This window comes from Acinonyx jubatus, chromosome C2 (genome assembly GCF_027475565.1).
Source record: "Acinonyx jubatus isolate Ajub_Pintada_27869175 chromosome C2, VMU_Ajub_asm_v1.0, whole genome shotgun sequence".
In the NCBI taxonomy this organism is placed as follows: Eukaryota; Metazoa; Chordata; class Mammalia; order Carnivora; family Felidae; genus Acinonyx; species Acinonyx jubatus.
Window position 1 is genome coordinate 66053789 of NC_069384.1, and position 18708 is coordinate 66072496.

General features: G+C 37.0%; 1 protein-coding gene across 2 annotated transcripts in view; it reads right to left on the reverse strand.

Moving 5' to 3' along the window:
• Positions 1 to 1771: 1771 nt before the first annotated feature.
• The window catches only part of POLQ (DNA polymerase theta), a 117406-nt gene continuing 100469 nt past the window's right edge, over positions 1772 to 18708 (reverse strand). For both annotated transcript variants that reach the window (XM_027060952.2, XM_027060953.2), the window contains 4 exons: positions 15625 to 15749; positions 6393 to 6546; positions 3503 to 3618; positions 1772 to 2795 (listed from right to left, as the gene is read on the reverse strand). In XM_027060952.2, the coding sequence (XP_026916753.2) occupies positions 2682 to 2795; positions 3503 to 3618; positions 6393 to 6546; positions 15625 to 15749 (509 nt within the window). In that variant the 3' untranslated portion in view covers positions 1772 to 2681. The remainder of the gene's footprint in view (positions 2796 to 3502; positions 3619 to 6392; positions 6547 to 15624; positions 15750 to 18708) is intronic.

Below are 18708 nucleotides of genomic sequence, written 5' to 3' on the forward strand. Positions count from 1 at the left end.
TTCCTTCTCATCCCCCAAAAGGCATATCTGAGTATTTTGTGTAATAGTATATTGCACTTTGTTTATAAAGCAACTGTCTTTTAAAAAATTCTAGTTAATGAATATAAAAGAGCTCTTCTGATAACTGATTAAGAATAAAAGAAACATGGCACAAAAACAGACACATAGACCAATGGAATAGAATAGAAACCCCAGAACTAGACCCACAAACGTATGGCCAACTCATCTTTGACAAAGCAGGAAAGAACATCCAATGGAAAAAAGACAGTCTCTTTAACAAATGGTGCTGGGAGAACTGGACAGCAACATGCAGAAGGTTGAAACTAGACCACTTTCTCACACCATTCACAAAAATAAACTCAAAATGGATAAAGGACCTGAATGTGAGACAGGAAACCATCAAAACCTTAGAGGAGAAAGCAGGAAAAGACCTCTCTGACCTCAGCCGTAGCAATCTCTTACTCGACACATCCCCAAAGGCAAGGGAATTAAAAGCAAAAGTGAATTACTGGGACCTTATGAAGATAAAAAGCTTCTGCACAGCAAAGGAAACAACCAACAAAACTAAAAGGCAACCAACGGAATGGGAAAAGATATTTGCAAATGACATATCGGACAAAAGGCTAGTATCCAAAATCTATAAAGAGCTCATCAAAATCCACACCTGAAAAACAAATAACCCAGTGAAGAAATGGGCAGAAAACATGAACAGACACTTCTCTAAAGAAGACATCCGGATGGCCAACAGGCACATGAAAAGATGTTCAGCGTCGCTCCTTATCAGGGAAATACAAATCAAAACCACACTCAGGTATCACCTCACGCCAGTCAGAGTGGCCAAAATGAACAAATCAGGAGGCTATAGATGCTGGAGAGGATGTGGAGAAACGGGAACCCTCTTGCACTGTTGGTGGGAATGCAAATTGGTGCAGCCGCTCTGGAAAGCAGTGTGGAGGTTCCTCAGAAAATTAAAAATAGACCTACCCTATGACCCAGCAATAGCACTGCTAGGAATTTACCCAAGAGATACAGGAGTACTGATGCATAGGGGCACTTGTAGCCCAATGTTCATAGCAGCACTCTCAACAATAGCCAAATTATGGAAAGAGCCTAAATGTCCATCAACTGATGAATGGATAAAGAAATTGTGGTTTATATACACAATGGAATACTACTTGGCAATGAGAAAGAATGAAATACGGCCTCCAGGATGAAACTGGAGAGTGTTAAGCTAAGTTAAGCGTCCGACTTCAGCCAGGTCACGATCTCGCGGTCTGTGAGTTCGAGCCCCGCGTCAGGCTCTGGGCTGATGGCTCAGAGCCTGGAGCCTGTTTCCGATTCGGTGTCTCCCTCTCTCTCTGCCCCTCCCTCGTTCATGCTCTGTCTCTCTCTGTCCCAAAAATAAATAAACGTTGAAAAAAAAAAAAAAGAATAAAAGAAACATTTCCTATGTGCACAGATGTTGTTGAGCAAACTGAACAATGCAAATCCTAGAATAAATACTAGGAACACAGGTTTCAGATACTCTTAGATGAAACACAATTTTAAAAACTGAGAGGCACCTGGGTTGCTCAGCTGGTTAAGCATCCGACTTTGGCTCAGGTCCTGATCTCACAGTTGGTGAGTTCAAGCCCTGTGTTGAGCTCTGTGCTGACACTCAGAGCCTGGAGCCTGCTTCAGATTCTGTGTTTCCCTCTCTCTCTGTCCCTCCCCCTGCTTGCCCTCTGTCTCTCAAAAATACATAAACATTAAAAAAATTTTTTTGAATTAAAAATAAAACTACCGATATAAAGTTTCTTATAAATTCATTTTATTTCAACAGCAAAAAAGTCAGTTATACACCTCTGACTGATTATAAAAGATAATGTCTTCAGCATGGGTATTCTCACCATGCCACAAACACAGAAAGAGGCAGTAGGAGATGGATACAGGGGTGTCTTCTTTCTCTGGCAGTATTATATTAAACTGTAGTATAAACATCTGATTTTACAGAACAGGATGCCTCTTGAAGAGGTGTAGCTTATTTTATAATACCTAAGTATTGCAAACACATTCATTGAATGAACTGAGGAAGGAAAAGGAAGAAGAAACACCATTTCATGAAAATCCATTCCTAGACTGCACCCATATCGAGTCTACCTCTTTACAGAGTTCAGAATTTATTAGCCAACGCTGCGTAGAAATACAGCTCCACTAGTCTTAAGTTGATATTGGAGAAAAATCACCAAAATGCCTAAGCATGGGGGTATATAAGAAACCAAATCCCTATCTGCCAATGGTTCCTGCTGGTGTCTACATCACAAGTGTCTGCATCCTGGACAGAGCTGAAAATGCCCCAGAGACAGCAGTCATTGAGCCATCATGCTCAACCAGACAGATGAGGACCCAAAGTGCTAAGTGCATGTTTCAGTCATGTGTTCTGAACCTGATTAGAGCCACACAGAACTATAAAAGGCGACTTCATACATTCTCTTTGAGAATAAATATAATTGTTAAGCTTGGTATTTTGCCTCAAAAAAGTTTTTTTTATGCTATAGAGAATAAACTCTGATATACATTTTGAAACTCTCACTAAAATTACTATCCCAAGTCCATCAAGATTTGAGAGTTGGTTTTCCTGAAATAGGTGAAAGGGTAAGTTTTACCTACACCAGGCTTCCCCAGAGGATTTAGCCATACGATTACACATCAAAGTCCTTCAGCTCTCCCCAGCTCGCACCTATTTTCACTTTCACTTTCAGTTTCACAGAAAGTTTTATGGCATTTTCCATTTCATTCTTGACAATCTGAGCTACCTACCAAGAAAAAAAAAAAAGAGGTTAACAAACTCTTCTCCCAATCAAAGAATGTTTCCCAACCCACCCACTGAGGCAATAAGCCAGACTAGAGCTCTTCACCTCATGGTGCTTAAAACTCAAAATCCAAAAAGAGCCAGCCATCCCAAACTGGTCTGCATTGAAGAGCAGGGCTCTATCAGTTTCTTTGGGAATGCTAAGTTTTTAAACCCTCGTGGCAGAGCTCCAAACTCTCATCTAACTTCTCCCAAAGGAAAACAGCCCTGCATCAAAAGTCTCTTTTAAAAGGAGTATGAAGGGCACCTGGTGGCTCAGTCAGTTGAGCATCTGACTCTTGATTTCAGCTCAGGTCATGGTCCCAGGGTCGTGGGATGGATCCCTGAGTCGAGCTCTGCATTAAGCATGGAGCTTGCTTAAGATTATTCTCTCTCTCCCTCCCTCTCTCTCTCCCTCTTCACCCCTGCTCCTCTCCCCCTCTCACACACATACTCTCTCTCAAATTAAATAAATAAAAATAAAAATAAATAGGAGTATGAAACCGAGCACTCTTAGCTCTTTCTCAGCCCTTTGGGACTCAACATTTATATAGCTATATATATATAGTCCCATCCTGGGACTAAGGAAGGATTCCAGAAATCTCATGCATCTTAACCTGATCTACAGCGTCTTAGCATTCTATGAAATGGACACAACCACTGCAAAAATACCTGAACAACATCCTCTTCTGCCACTTCATATAAGAGCTCATCATGGAGTTGAAGGATGAAGAAGCCTCCTCTGATCGGACAGAACATCCCTTGCAGTTTTCTTTTTGGTAACAATCCTGTGCCACGAAGAAAGGGATAAAACTGATCAGCATGTCACTGTACCATAAAAGAATCATTTTTTAGGGATTTTGAGAAACTCTGGGCATTTTTAATCAAGAGATTAAAACACATGAGATTTAGAACTACTAGGAAAATATCTACTTGCTGACTGCTGACCTATCAGGTAAACTCAAATCTCCATCAACTTCCTCCCATAAAGGACGAATCTAACAGTCAGTAAATGGAGTTTGAAGAACTCTGCTCCAAATGCCATCTAATTTATTTCTTATAAAACAACCTACATCTTCACTTTCCATGGCACCCTCACTACCAACTCTGGTAATAGCACCAGAGTAGTATGGGCCCTGATCCATGCTCCAGGAAAGTGAACTGGTATTGTCATTAGGCAGTGTATTATAAGAAGAACATTTGCTGCCACATTTTTATGGCCAGAAGTGTCACTGTGGTAGAACTGGTGCTTTCCCAACTGGACCAAACACTGTAGACAAGTAATTCTAAACCTAGGGTTCAGATGAGGACTTCAGAGACTGTATGAATCCCTTGAAGTTATATGTAGGAGTCTATACCTGTACATTTTTCTGTGGAGATGATCTTTCAGTAGACTCTCAAAAGAACCTGTAACTCCACTATATCAGACTCAGTTACTATTTCCTAACAAGCTGAGCCTGGTGGTACAAATAATGTCCCAGTGATCACTAAGATAAGGTCCCACAATAATACCTTTAGAGTAACTGCCTTTAATCATTTGCCCATAGCTCACAGCAGTCCTTCCTTTCTGCCACCCCAATTTCCTACTGATCCTTCTAGGCAGCACAAACACTATCTTCCTCATATCTCGTGCTTCTCTCAGAGAGGATTCTTTAGCTGTCACTGTCTGCAGCCCAAGTTTTCTCACAGGTGGCTCTTAGAGGGTAAGAGAACAAAGGGAGATGAGGCTGTGGCAAGATGCTTCCATATCAGGGCTGCGAGGCTGTGCATCTAACTGAAATCTGCTCTGCCCCACTGGGCCCACTTATCTCACACCACTGGTTGTCAGGATGCTTTTCTGCTTTCTAGTCACCATACCTTCCTTCTCTTGATTTCTCCTAGTTATTTGGCTTCTGACTCTGAATGCTACGATCTCCCTGTTCCTGGTGTGGTCTGCTTCCTCAGGTTCAGCTCCCTTTGATCCCACTAACCTACCACTACTTTTAACCCAGCATGGCATCAGGATGTATCCTCAGTGACATACCCACATTGCTTTCCACCCACTCTAAAGGCTGTTGTTCTTGTCTATATCCTCATTCAGATAGTGTATCACTCTGCTGTGAAAAGTTACAGAAATATTTCAGTCAGGAATCATATCTTCCCTTCTTTTCTTTAGAGTTTAAATGTAAAGAGGTTGATAACTTTTACTCCCAAATCCTCTAAAGCACATAGTACAGTGTTATTCCCTAAATAAGTTTGATCATATATTCTCTCTATAAAGACAAAGAGAATGTGTGTGGTGTGTGTGTGCAGTATGTGTGCACATTGACTCCCACACACAAAATGTTGAACGAGTAGCCTTAGATATATGGGGGAGAGAGAAGACAATAAAATTAACAATCCGCATTTGGTGGGCAAGTCTTCATATCTGTGTATTTTTTGTATGTAGAAATGAACATCTTTATTATCTGTGTAACTGACTATATTATTCTCTATAACATATTTATATGTCTCTCCTAGAAACAGCAAATTCCATCCTCAACAGCTGATCTCACATTTTCTGCCCCATCTCCAATAGAACTGATTCTTCTCCTTTATGCCCAAAACCTTAACTTCTTCCCAGGAAAATTTAAAAGTTGGCTGCAGTCATGGTTTGGTAATCTCAATCACACTGAAATGGTATTTAAAGCAAAAGTATGGACATGGGACAAACAGAGAAAGGAATCTACTTGTTAGAACAAGAAATAATCTATCCAAGCAACGAGGAGAGAACTTAGTAAAATGAGAACAAGAAGAGACAACAATACTGGCAAAGAAATGTTGTGATAAGGAAGTCAGCTCAGAATATATTCCCAGACTTGAGAGAGAACGTGGAAGGTGATGAATTGGAAAATCAACATATTCTTAAGGTGTTATCTAGGGACAAGAGGATCCCTAAGACACCTTCAAAGCATCTGCAAAGCCAAAACTATTTTCATAATAACACTCAGGTTATTTTCCTTTTCCAGCCTCCTTCTCTCATAAGTACAACAAAGGGACCAGTTATCCTGGATCTACTGCTAAAAGTCCCACATCCTAGGAAACCCATCCGTCTCCCACAAACTGGGACATTATCACCCAAGACTATAGAGGGTTTTCCAGAGGTTACAGGGCAGGTGAGATTGCAACAAATCCAAATGTCTGAATCCAATGCAGAAATCCAAATGTCTTCTCTTAAGCCAGACATTAAAGAGACGTGCAGAAACGTAAATATCACCAGTTTTCTTTTGTTCTAGAACATGTAGTTGTTTCTATGAAAATATATTACTTATGCTAACATGTAGTGAGTTTATTATTTGTTATTATTTTTAAACATTAATATATGTTTTTGAATTCCCTGTTTAAATTTCTAATATGGTAAATATTACTATATATAACCTACATAAAGTTCTTTGGGACCCTTAGTAATTCTAAGAGTGTAAAAACATCATGAGATCAAAATGCATGAAAAATGCTGAGAATTAATATATAAAAATACCTCCCTTTGTCTTTTCTGATACCGTTAATCTTAATGTTACAGCAGGGTCCTCGTTTGTGAACAAACCTGTTCTGTCGCTTTGGAGCATACCCTCCCGATGACCATGGGATTTGAAGGTTGAGTGCAAGGTCTCTAACTGCTTCTGAATGTTAACTGTGGCTATTTTGACGATATCAGCTGCTGAACCTTGGACCGTTGTGTTGATGGCCTGACGCTCAGCCTATGAAAAACAGTAACAATAACAGGTGCTCCATTAGATATACCAACATTGTTTCATACCTGCTTTTAGTGTCCACAGATCAGTGCTTACATTTGTAACCAGACTGGAAATCTAGATCAAGATGTGACCCAAGACATCAACTATTAAACTGCATCTTAAGAATAGCAACTAGAATGATCCAGGGCTCTAGATTCTGGACTATCGTCCCCATGAGAACAGACTAAACAGAAGAAGGTCAGATGGCTTCAGTTTAGAAATCTTCAACACTCAGAATCAAAAACTGCATTACACTTAAAATGTATTTAGCAACTCAAAATTATTTTATAAACATATATCATCAATGTTCTAGCTGTTCATTCTAAAAGACCTATTCCTTGAAAAGTAACTCCTGTTAATCTTAAACAGATATAAGTAGAATACATTCTTTGTGATGTGAGTTAGAATGTTCCAAACACATTCCCCATATCAGTGGTTTGTTGGTCATAGGTAGGGTTTGGCCCCAGCAGGTCAGGAGCCCTCTGGTATGAATCAGAGCTTTTTAATGAGCTGCTGGAGCTAATCATTAGCTGCTAGTAAAAATGCAGACCCTAGATTCCTAGATATTAAGTTAGAACTTACCCAAAACTCTTGCTACCACAGCTGCTAAAAGTGATGATCCTAAGGCAGCAGGGATGGACATCTGGTTTAATATCCAAAGTAGAACCTATCCATGAATACCATGCCTACTGTCCCAAAAGCTCTCAGAAAGTGGGAAGGGTCTACACACTGGACGGATCTATGTAACTTGAGATGTATTCTCTAGTTCCCTGTTACCTGGACTACAACCAACTCCTAGTATAGTAAATACCTATTAAAGAGATAAACTTTTTTTAAATGTTTATTCATTTTTGAGAGACAGCATGAGTAGGGGAGGGCCAGACAGAGGGGGCAACAGAGGATCTGAAGCAGGTTCTGAGCTGACAGCAGCAAGACCAATTCAGGGCTTGACCTCATGAGCCACGAGATCATGACCTGAGCCGAAATCAGATGCTCAACCAATTGAGCCACCCAGGTGTCCCTAAACATTTTTTTAAATTATTTTTTCATCAGATGCTGACAAATCCACTCTAAACCCATTCAGTTGTCATTGCTTTAAGAATGATTAAATTTCAGAGTTCTACTGACTCCTCTGTGTAGTGGACTGTGTTATTGTTGCTATTACTTGCTGCCCCACCCAATGCCATATAATTTCAAGTGTTGTTCACTTTAAACTGTTGACCTTGATTTATTTTGCTGAATGAAATGTGACTAAAATTGACATAAGCCCCATCTAAGAAGTTTTAAGAGCTACCCAACATTGTCACACACACACACAAAAAGGCTTATCCCAGAGACTTTTCCTTCATTCTGAATTCCAGAATGAAGAAAATATGGAGTAAAGCCACAGTCAACCAAGAGCTTAAGTCTAGTGTGAATTAAAAATAAAGCTTCTTATTATAAGCCATTGAAATTTTTGGGTGGTTTTTACTGTGAATAAGCAAGCATAAAAATAAAACTAAGATATATAATTCACTCTCATGATATTATACTTCCCTGATTCTCTTCTAAAATAAAAAAAAAAACTTGGCAGTCTTCAGCTTTGTGTCTTACAATCTCAGTCCCCTCATGACCAAGGTTTTCTCATGTACATAAAAAATATAGGTTTCTGGTAATAGGAGATTAGTCCATTAGGACAAACCCTCCCACTGATAACAACCAGAAAAGCTGCATGGAGAACACCTCTTTGAATCAGATGATTAAAAAGGAAATGAAAAATTATAGAACCTAGAGAACTAAGAGAGAAAGAAAACCCTGGCGTTGGAGGCCACCATTTCTCTCAGGGACATCAACAGTTTCCAGAAGAGGCAGCTGAAAGAATCTTTGAGCAGAGCTTAATGGTTTTGAGGGGTCTGGGGAACAAACAAGGGTCATGAAGTAGGAGGGCTAGTAAACCATCAACTTGCCACTTCAAAACTAACACCCTAAGAAAAAGATAAATTAGAAATAGTCTGGTCTTAACATCCTTGCTTCAAATCATTTCTATTCCTGAAATTAGATCAAAGTAACCCTATATTGTTGGTCATTCTAATCTCTTGCCAAAAGCAAATATAAATCTTCTGAATAAAGGTAACATTATCATACAAGCTTCAAATTATACCCACAGTCATTCATAAACAACATTTGACACTCAATAAAAGGAGTTGAGACAATATATCTATTTTTGTAGAAAACTAAGAAAAACAAAGGGCAATAGGAACAGACTACAGGGATACAAGTTCAAGACTTTAATTATACTATAAACTATTATCAAATTTATTAGACTATAAAGCAAAGTAAAATATATTCAAGAAAATAAAAGATGAAATTGAATATTTCAGCAAAAAGTCAAATACCATAAAATAAGAGAATGGAAACTCTATAACTGAAAAATAAAAATAACAGAACTTACTACAGCTTTGAAGTATTATCTTGAAATCTGGGATTGTGATACTTCCAGCTTAGTTCTTCTTTTGCAAGATTGCTTTAGCTATGTGGGGTCTTTTGTGGTTCCACACAAATTTTAGGATTATTTAGATCTGTGAAAAATGCTGTTAATATTTTGACAGGGATTGCATTGATCTGTAGATTGCTTTGAGTCGTATGGACATTTTAACAATATTGGTTCTTACAATCCATGAGCATGAAATATCTTTCCATTTGTTTGTGTCATCTTCAATTTCTTTCATCAACATTTTATAATTTTCAGAGTAAAGGTCTTTCATCTCCTTGGTTTAGTTTATTTTTAGGTATTTTATTATTTTTAGTGTAGTTGTAAATGGGATTATTTCCTTAATTTCTCTTTGTGTTACTTCATTGTCAGTGTATTGAAATGCAACAGATTGCTGTAAATTAGTTTTGTATCTTGTGACTTCACTGAATTCATTTAACAGTTCCAGTACTTTTTTGGTGGAGTCTTTATAGTTTTCTATATACAGTATCATGTGACCTGCAAATAAGTTTTACTTCTTCCTTACCAATTTGGATGACTTTTATTTCTTTTTCTTGTCTGATTGCTGTGGCTAAGACTTCTAGTACTATGTTGAATAAAAGCAGTGAGAGTGGGCATTCTTGTTTTGTTCCTAATCTTAGAGGAAAAGTTCTCAGTTTTTCACCATTGAGTATGATGCTAGCTGTGGGTTTTTTCCACACATGGCTTTTATTATGCTGAGATAAGTTCCCTCTAAATCCACTTTGTTGACAGTTTTTATTATGAATTGATGTTGCATTTTGTCAAAAAGACAAGAACAAGCATTGCTGAGAATGTGGAGAAAAAGGAATCCTCATGCACTGTTGGTGGGAATGCAAAATAGTGCAGCCACTGTGGAAAAGAGTATGGAGATTCCTCAAAACAAGTAAAAATTGAACTACCATATAATCCAGTAATTCCACTACTGGGTATTTACCAAATGAAAACAAAAACACTAATTCAAAAAGATGTATGGACCCTTATGTTTATTGCAGGATTATTTACAATAGCCGACATATGGAAGCAATCCAAGTGTCCATCCATAGTTGAATGGATAAAGAAGATGTGGTAATGTATACAATAGAATATCACTTAGCCATAAAAAAGAAGAATGAAATCTTGCCATTTGCAACAACATAGATGGACCTAGAGGGTATAATACAAGGTGAAATAAGTGAATCAGAGAAAGACAAATACTGTATGATTTTACCCATATGTGGAATTTAAGAAACAAAACAAAGAAAAATCAGAACAAACTGGTGGTTGCCGGGGGCGGAGGGGAGGGTGTGAGGATGAAATACATAAAGGGGATTAAGAGTACACTTAGGTTGATGAGCACTGCGAAATGCATAGAATTGTTGAATCATTATATCATACACCTGAGACTAATATAATACTATATATTAATTATACTCCAACTAAAAAAAAAAAAATCAATCTGAGCCAGGAAAAAAAAAACAAAACAGAACTTAAAGCACTTAAATAGTACCTTCCCTGTAGTTGGGTGTGTGTGTATGGAAGGGTGGGGGAAGGGGGATGGTATTGATGTGGAGGGAGGATAAAGAAGCCTTATGGAGTTGTGGAAAAGTTCTATATCACTTTGAATAGAAAAGCTTAATAGTTGGGTTCAATAGCAAATTGAAAATCAGTAAATTGAAAGATAAGTTTGAAGAAAAATTCAGAATTTAGCATGATGAAATATAAACATGGAAAGAGCCAAACAGAGGAAATGAAACATGAGGAATTTTTAAAAAAGGTTTAAAATTTTTATAATAGGAGTCCCAGAAAGAGAGGAGAGAATGTAATGAAGCAATAATTAAAGAAGAAATGACTAAAAATCTTCTAAAATCAACAAAAGATATCAAGCCACAGATTGAAAAAGTCCTAACACTCTTCTTAATGGATCAATCAAACACACATATCCACAGAGAAACACGTAAATTAAAAACACACACGCAATTTAGGTTTATCACAGAAAATCTACTGTAAACCAGACAGAAAGAAAAATATTGTATGGAAATCAACCTAGAGAAGAAAGGCAGATTACATCAAAGACAGTTAGACCAGGGCTGAGCAAACTACAGCCTGCAGGCCAAATGTGGCCTAGCTTCTATTTCTGTAAATAAAGTTTTATTGGAACACAACCACACAGTCACCCATTTATGTATTGTCTATGACTGTATTTGCACTACAAGAGCAGAAGTGAGCAGGTATGACAGAACCTCTATGCCCTGCACGCAAATATATAAGGGAGCTTACTTTATCTGACAAAGGCACTAATAAACCTAAAGGAAGGTTCTACATAGCAGTGAATGTTTAAAATTCCCCTCTGAGATCAGAAAAGAGGTAAAGATGCTCACTATCACTACTTGTATTCAACACTGTCCTGGCTTGTAAGTCAAACAAAAGTAATAAAAGGAACAAAGTTTAGAAAAGTAGTTATAAAAACTACTTTGCAGATAATAATTGGGAAGATAGAGTTTCTAAAAGTATCTACAGATAAATGATTAGAATTAGTAATTACAATATTTGCAAGGCTTCTAGAGAAAAGAACAACAATAAAAACAACTATTTCTATGTACCAGCAACAAAGGCTTAGAAAATGTAAAAAAGGAAGGAAAAGAGCAAAAATAGATACAACTTGCAACAGCATCAAAAAGTTTCAAATACCTAGATAAATCTAATTCCCCAAAATTATACATTGAGAGAATTTAAAAACTACAGACCTAAATAAATGGACGGATATATCATGTTCATGGGCTGGAAAACTGAAGTGTATAAATATATCCATCAAGCTCATCTTGATCTATGAACTCGAGGCAATCTCAAAAAAATCCCAACAGGATTTTGTGTTTATATAGAAATTTACAAGCTGCTTGTGCAAGTTATATGGAAATGCAGAGAACCAAGAAAAGGCAAATCTGCATCATTAAGACGGTGTGGCACTGTCCAAAGGATGAACAAATACAACAGACAAAAATAATGTGTCCAAAAACAGACACATCCATATATAGAAATTTCATTTGTGGCAAAGGTGGCACTGAAGAACAGTAGGGGGAAAGCTCCGTTTTTCCAATAAATAGTTAGGGACAACTGTATATCCTTGAGGTGAGGGGAGATGGAAGACCTTGACCCTCAGTCTCTCATAATACATCAAAACCAATTTCTGGTTGATTGTAGATATAAATGTATATGGCAAAACCAAAAATTCCTAGTGAAAATTATCTTGACTTTGGGGTAGTGAAAGCTTTCTTAAGCAGATCAAGGAAAGCACTATAATAATATAAAAGACTGATAAGTCCATGTAACCAAAGGGCTCATATCTGGAATATATAAAGGACTCTCATAAATCAGTTAAAAGAGAGACAACTCAAAACAAATAAACAAACAAAGACAAAATATTTAAGCAGACCCTCCACAAAAGAAGACATCCAAATAGCCATAAACAAAAAAGGAGCTAAACATCATTAGTCATCAGAAAAAGGCAAATTGAAAGCACAATGAGGTACCATTACACAGTTACCAGAATAGCTAAAATTAAAAAGACCAATGATATCAACCAAGGCAAGAATGTAGATAAACAGAGCTGGTGGCAACGTTAATGGGGATAACTGCTCTGTAAAACTGTTAGGCAGTATATACTAAAGTATAAATGCGCTTAATCTATGACTCACCAGTTCCACTCTAAAAGTAATGAAATTAGGTACATATGTTCACCAAAAGACATATGTGAGAATGTTCATAGCAGCTTTATTAATGATAGGCAAAACCTGGAAAGAGTCCAAATGTCTGCCAATGGAGAAATGAAATGTTAGAATGGATAAATTGTTGGTATGTTTCTACTATGTCAGCTAAATAAAGACATGAACTATAGCTGCACATGAAACTCATGAATCTCACAGACCTATATTTGAATGAAAAAAGTCAGATCCAAGAGTACACATGGTACGATTGCATTTAAATAAAAATCAAGTTCATACAAAACTAACCTATAGTTTTATGTGTGTGCTGGGGTGGGAGGTGGATGGTACTGATTTGGAGGGAACATAAAGAAGCCTTCTAGGGTGTTGGAAAAGTTCCATATCATGACAGGACGGTGGTTATATGGGTATAAACATGTTAAACTTTACATGTTAAGATTTGTACCCTTTACTACACATGTTATTTCTCAATTAAAATTTAAAGGCTAATCCAAATTATTACCCTCTCCTCATCTAAAGTTACTAGTAAGAATGAAAAGGCAAGATACAGTGTGGAAGAGACTATTTTCCCAACATGTAATCATTATGTCTTTCCTACATATAAGAAAAAGACCGACAACTCAACAACAACAACAACAACAACAACAACAAAATGAAAAAGAAGACTTGAAAAACCACTTTTCCAAGAAAGAATTAAGTAATGGCTAATAAATATTTGTTAAGTTACTTACCTCATTAGTATTCAAGGAAATGCAAAGTAAAACTGCAAGATACTACCTTAAACACAACAGAATAGCTAAAATTATATCACCTTAATAGCAAATGTTGGCAAGAACACAGAGCAGTGAGAACTTGCACACACTTCTGAAAGGAGGACAGATTGCTGCAACCACCATCAAAAACAATTTGGCTTTATCTACTAAAGTTGAAGATAAGCAGCAATTCTAAGACTAGTTCTTTACCAAACATAAATGGAAAAATATGTGCACCAAGAAACTTGGACAAGAATTTTCAAATCAGCAATATCCATAATAACTCCAAACTGGAAACCTAAATTCCCATCAATGGAAAAATGGATAAACTGTGGTATAATCATAAAGATACTATCATAAAGTAAAACAGCTACCTTTATGTAAGACGACATGAATGACTCGCCTATGCAGTTTTGAGTGAAAGAAGCTATAGGCAGAAGAATACAACATATGATGTACATAGAGATCAAAAATATATAAAACTATAGGGCTAGATTATGATAGTGATTATTTCTGGGAGGCAGTGGGTAGTGAGTAGGAGTCATCAAGGGACCTTCTAAGGTGCTGACAATATTCTATTTGACTTGAGTGGTAGTTACACAGGTGTAGTTCTGTGATAATTTACTAAAATTTACATTTGTTTCCTGTACTTTCTCTATGTATATTTTTCAATACAATAAAATTTTAAACAAAAAGTGAAGCCAAACCAAAGCAAACCAAAAATTAAATCTGGTTATATCTATTCGTAATTCTGAGCGTTGGAATTTTCTTTTTTCTCAGCAACAACATAATGAATCAGAACTTTAACTCCTAAGGATTTGGCATGTAAAGTCTTACCCTCACATCTTTAGGTACAAAAATATTAGTTTTCAAAAACTTGTATGGTTGATTTACATCAATAAATCTATCCGCCATTTTTAATCATGTAAATCCCAAGAAATATAACTCCTGTTAGATCAAGTCTAAAATTTTCAGCCTGCCATTAAAGCCTTCCACTAGCTGGCTCCATCTGACCAGTAGAAAATTATCTACTCCTGAGGGACAACTCATTTAGAGAGATGGTAAAAGCCTGATAAATATTTGATGTCTGTGTATATGGTAGGCTACAGAGTGAAGAAGTAACAAAAAGCCATCTATTCTTCCACGGTCCTTAAGAACATTAGTGCTCTGAAGGTTTCTAGCTCCAGACAGAAGTCTAGCACTGTGGGGGGGCTGGGTATTTTCATTACATACAATGTATAGTGGGTACTGACATGCAGAAGTATTGGAGAAGATAAAATATAACCAGTTGAAATAGGAAGATGTGGACTATAATAGAAATTTAAATGTTCAGATGCATAGAATACTTCTGTGGGTCCCAAAGATTTCAGAGACTTTAAATCATAATTTTAGTAAATACCATCAATAAATATTTTAAATGGTGTTAAAAATAGCCTTTTTCAATATTTTGAAATCCTAATAACTTTGGGTGAGCCAGTGTTATTAAAATAAATAAACAAGGGGAGCCTGGGTGGCTCAATCGGTTAAGTGTCTAACTTAATTTCTGCTCAGGGCATGATGGGGCTTCCCGCTAGGCATGGAACCTGCTTAAGATTCAATCTCTCCCTCTCCCTCTGCCTCTTCACTGCATGTGTGCATGTGTGCTATCACTCTCTCTCTCTCAAAAAAATAAAAAAATAAACAAGTAGAATGAGCCAAAAATGAATGAACCACAATTTAGTGATGGGCTAATCTGAAAAAATCGGAAACTTTGTGTGATATGACAAATTGGTATACAATATCTGAAACAAAGAACAATTAGCAAATGTAAGAATTACATTTATAATTTATTAGCAAAACTAAAAAAATAAGTGGCTTACTGAAACAGAACGTCTTTAAAGTATTTGAAGTATTATTAAGTGAACTCATATTTACATTGGTCTGTAAGGACTACATTCAGCAAATACTGGCATGTGCCATTATTTCAAAGTCCTTAGTGAAACAGAAGATCCCATTAATAGGCTACTGATTCCTAAAAGGAAAATTAGCAGTGTTTAGTCTTGGTTGAAAAGTATATGTCATTAAAATATTAAGTTAAAAATCCAGAGAAATCTCAACATACATGAGCTTTATGATAAGGGTTGTTGTCGTTGATTCCTGGTAAATATCTACGTCTTCCCAAAATGGTCTGAACAAATCCATCTCTTTTACAATTCTTCACTGTCTCTCTCATGAAATGATTAATCCCTACAAAGAAAATACAAAAATAATTATAACCAAAGTCCATTCTTAATCTCATTCACTAGCTTCAATATAATGAAATATACCAAAACCCCACCATGATTCTTAACACTATATCACATCATCAAATCTTTGCATATAAACTTTCATTCACTTTTTGTAGACTCAGAAAGTTAGGAACAAAATGATTTTAGAACTCACATAATCAAGAAACCCAAAGCAGGAGGCATCACAATCCCAGATTTCAAGCTATACTACAAAGCTGTAATCATCAAGACGGTATGGTACTGGAACAAGAACAGACACTCAGATCAATGGAACAGAATAGAGAACCCAGCAATGGACTCACAAACGTATGGCCAACTAATCTTTGACAAAGCAGGAAAGAATATCCAATGGAATAAAGACAGTCTCTTCAGCAAGTGGTGCTGGGAAAACTGGACAGCGACATGCAGAATGACCCTGGACCACTTTCTTAAACCAGACAAAAAAATAAACTCAAAACGGATGTAAGACCTAAATGTAAAACAGGAAGCCATCAAAATCCTCAAGGAGAAATCAGGCAAAAACCTCTTTGATCTTGGCCACAGCAACTTCTTACTCAACATGTCTCCAGAGGCAAGGGAAACAAAAGCAAAAATGAACTACTGGGACCCCATCAAAATAAAAAGCTTCTGCACAGTGAAGGAAACAATCAGCAAAACTAAAACACAACCAACAGAATGGGAGAAGATATTTGCAAATGACATATCAGATAAAGGGTTAGTATCCAAAATCTACAAAGAACTTATCAAACTCAACACCCAAAAAACAAATAATCCAGTGAAGAAATGGGCAAAAGACATGAATGGACACTTCTCCAAAGAAGACATCCAGATGGCCAATTGACACATGAAAAAATGCTCAATATCACTCATCATCAGGGAAATACAAATCAAAACCACAATGAGATACCACCTCACACCTCTCAGAATGGCTAACATTAACAACTCAGGCAACAACAGGTGTTGGCGAGGATGCGGAGAAAGAGGATCTCTTTTGCATTGCTGGTGGGAATGCAAGCTGGTGCAGCCACTCTGGAAAACAGTATGGAGGTTTCCCCAAAAAACTAAAAATAGAACTACCTTACAACCCAGCAATTGTACTACTAGGCATTTATCCAAGGGATACAGGTGTGCAGTTTTGCAGGGACACATGCACCCCCATGTTTATAGCAGTACTATCAATAATAGCCAAAGTATGGAAAGAGCCCAAATGTCCATTGATGGATTAATGGATAAAGAAAATGTGGTATTATATACAATGGAGTATTACTTGGCAATCAAAAAAAATGAAATCTTGCCATTTGCAACTATGTGGATGGAACTGCAGGGTATTATGCTAAGTGAAATTAGAGAAAGACAAAAATCATATGACTTCACTCATATGAGGACTTTAAGAGACAAAACAGATGAACATAAGGGAAGGGAAACAAAAAAAAAACAGGGAGGGGGACAAAACAGAAGAGACTTTTAACTATGGAGAACAAACTGAGGGTTACTAGAGGAGTTGTTGGGTGGGGGGATGGGCTAAATGGTAAGGGGCACTAAGGAATCTACTCCTGAAATCATTGTTGCACTATATGCTAATTTGGATGTAAATTTTAAAAAAATAAAAAATTAAATTAAAAAAAAAAGAACTAACATAATCAGGGCACCTGGGTGGCTCAGTTGGTTAAGGATTTGACTCTTGATTTCAGCTCAGGTCATGAGCTCACCATTCGTGAGTTTGAGCCCTACATTGGGCTCTGCGCTGACAGCACAAGCCTGCTTGGTATTCTCCCTCTCTTCCTCTCTCTTTGCCCTTCCCCCACGCTTGCTCACTGTCTCAAAATAAACACTAAAAAAAAAAAAAAAGAAAGAAATGACATAATCTAACTCTATCACCAACAAAAAATATGAAACCAAACTCCAGAACAGAGCAGGTACTAAAACCTAGGATCTTAAGACTATTCTATGCTACTTTTCATCAGCTTCTTCTGCTCTTTCTGGTTGTGTTAATCAATCCTCTTTTACTGTTTGGTCTTATCACTTCCAGGCTTAAAACATTCTAATAGCAACTTGTTAGCATCTAAGCTACAATCAAAATAGGACCTAAATGAAATTAATACAAGAATAATAAAAACTTCATTAGGAATATATACGACTCACTTCTTACAATTTAAAAAAAATATGTACGGTGTACTTTTCAAACACATTCATATTCCCTATACCAGGATTCATCCTCTGCTATATAGGCTCATTATTACATCTTACAGATCTCCAGATTGAATTTGTTGCTCCAGGTAGGCCAACTGTTCATTCCTATTTCTGAGCTAGAGAGGTCTTCTCTCCTCAACATCCTTTCTCCGTGCTATTTAAAACATAATCAGGTATACAGACTGTGCTGATATATCTTTATTCATACATGCAATCTCTGCTTTCTCACAGCTCTGCTTATCCTAAATAATTAACATTAATGTCTCCTAACTAAAACCCCTCATCTGAAGATTTCTGCTGTGTGGCTAGTACAGGAGAGACATTTGAGGGGATTGTGGGTGAAAGAAAGGGATAAAATCCTGCCAAGTGAAGCTGTTGGTGATATTTGACCACCAGCATAAGAATTTCAGAAAGCAGTAGGCTCTCCCCTTTTCCTCTTTAAGAATTACTATGGTATTGTTGAGTGAAGAGCAAAAAAAAAGGATAAGACTGAAGACACTGCACCTGTACAAATTCTCTTAACTGACTCCTGTCAGAGGCTCTCAAATATTCAGAGATGGAAAGAACTACATAAAAAAAAAAAAAAAACAAGCAAAGGGGAAAAAAAGAGAGAGGCAAGTCAAGAAGCAGACACTTAGCTATAGAGAACAAACTGATGGTTACCAGAGGGTAGGTGAATGTAGGGATGGGTTAAATAGGTGATAGGGATTAAGGAGTGCACTTGCCAT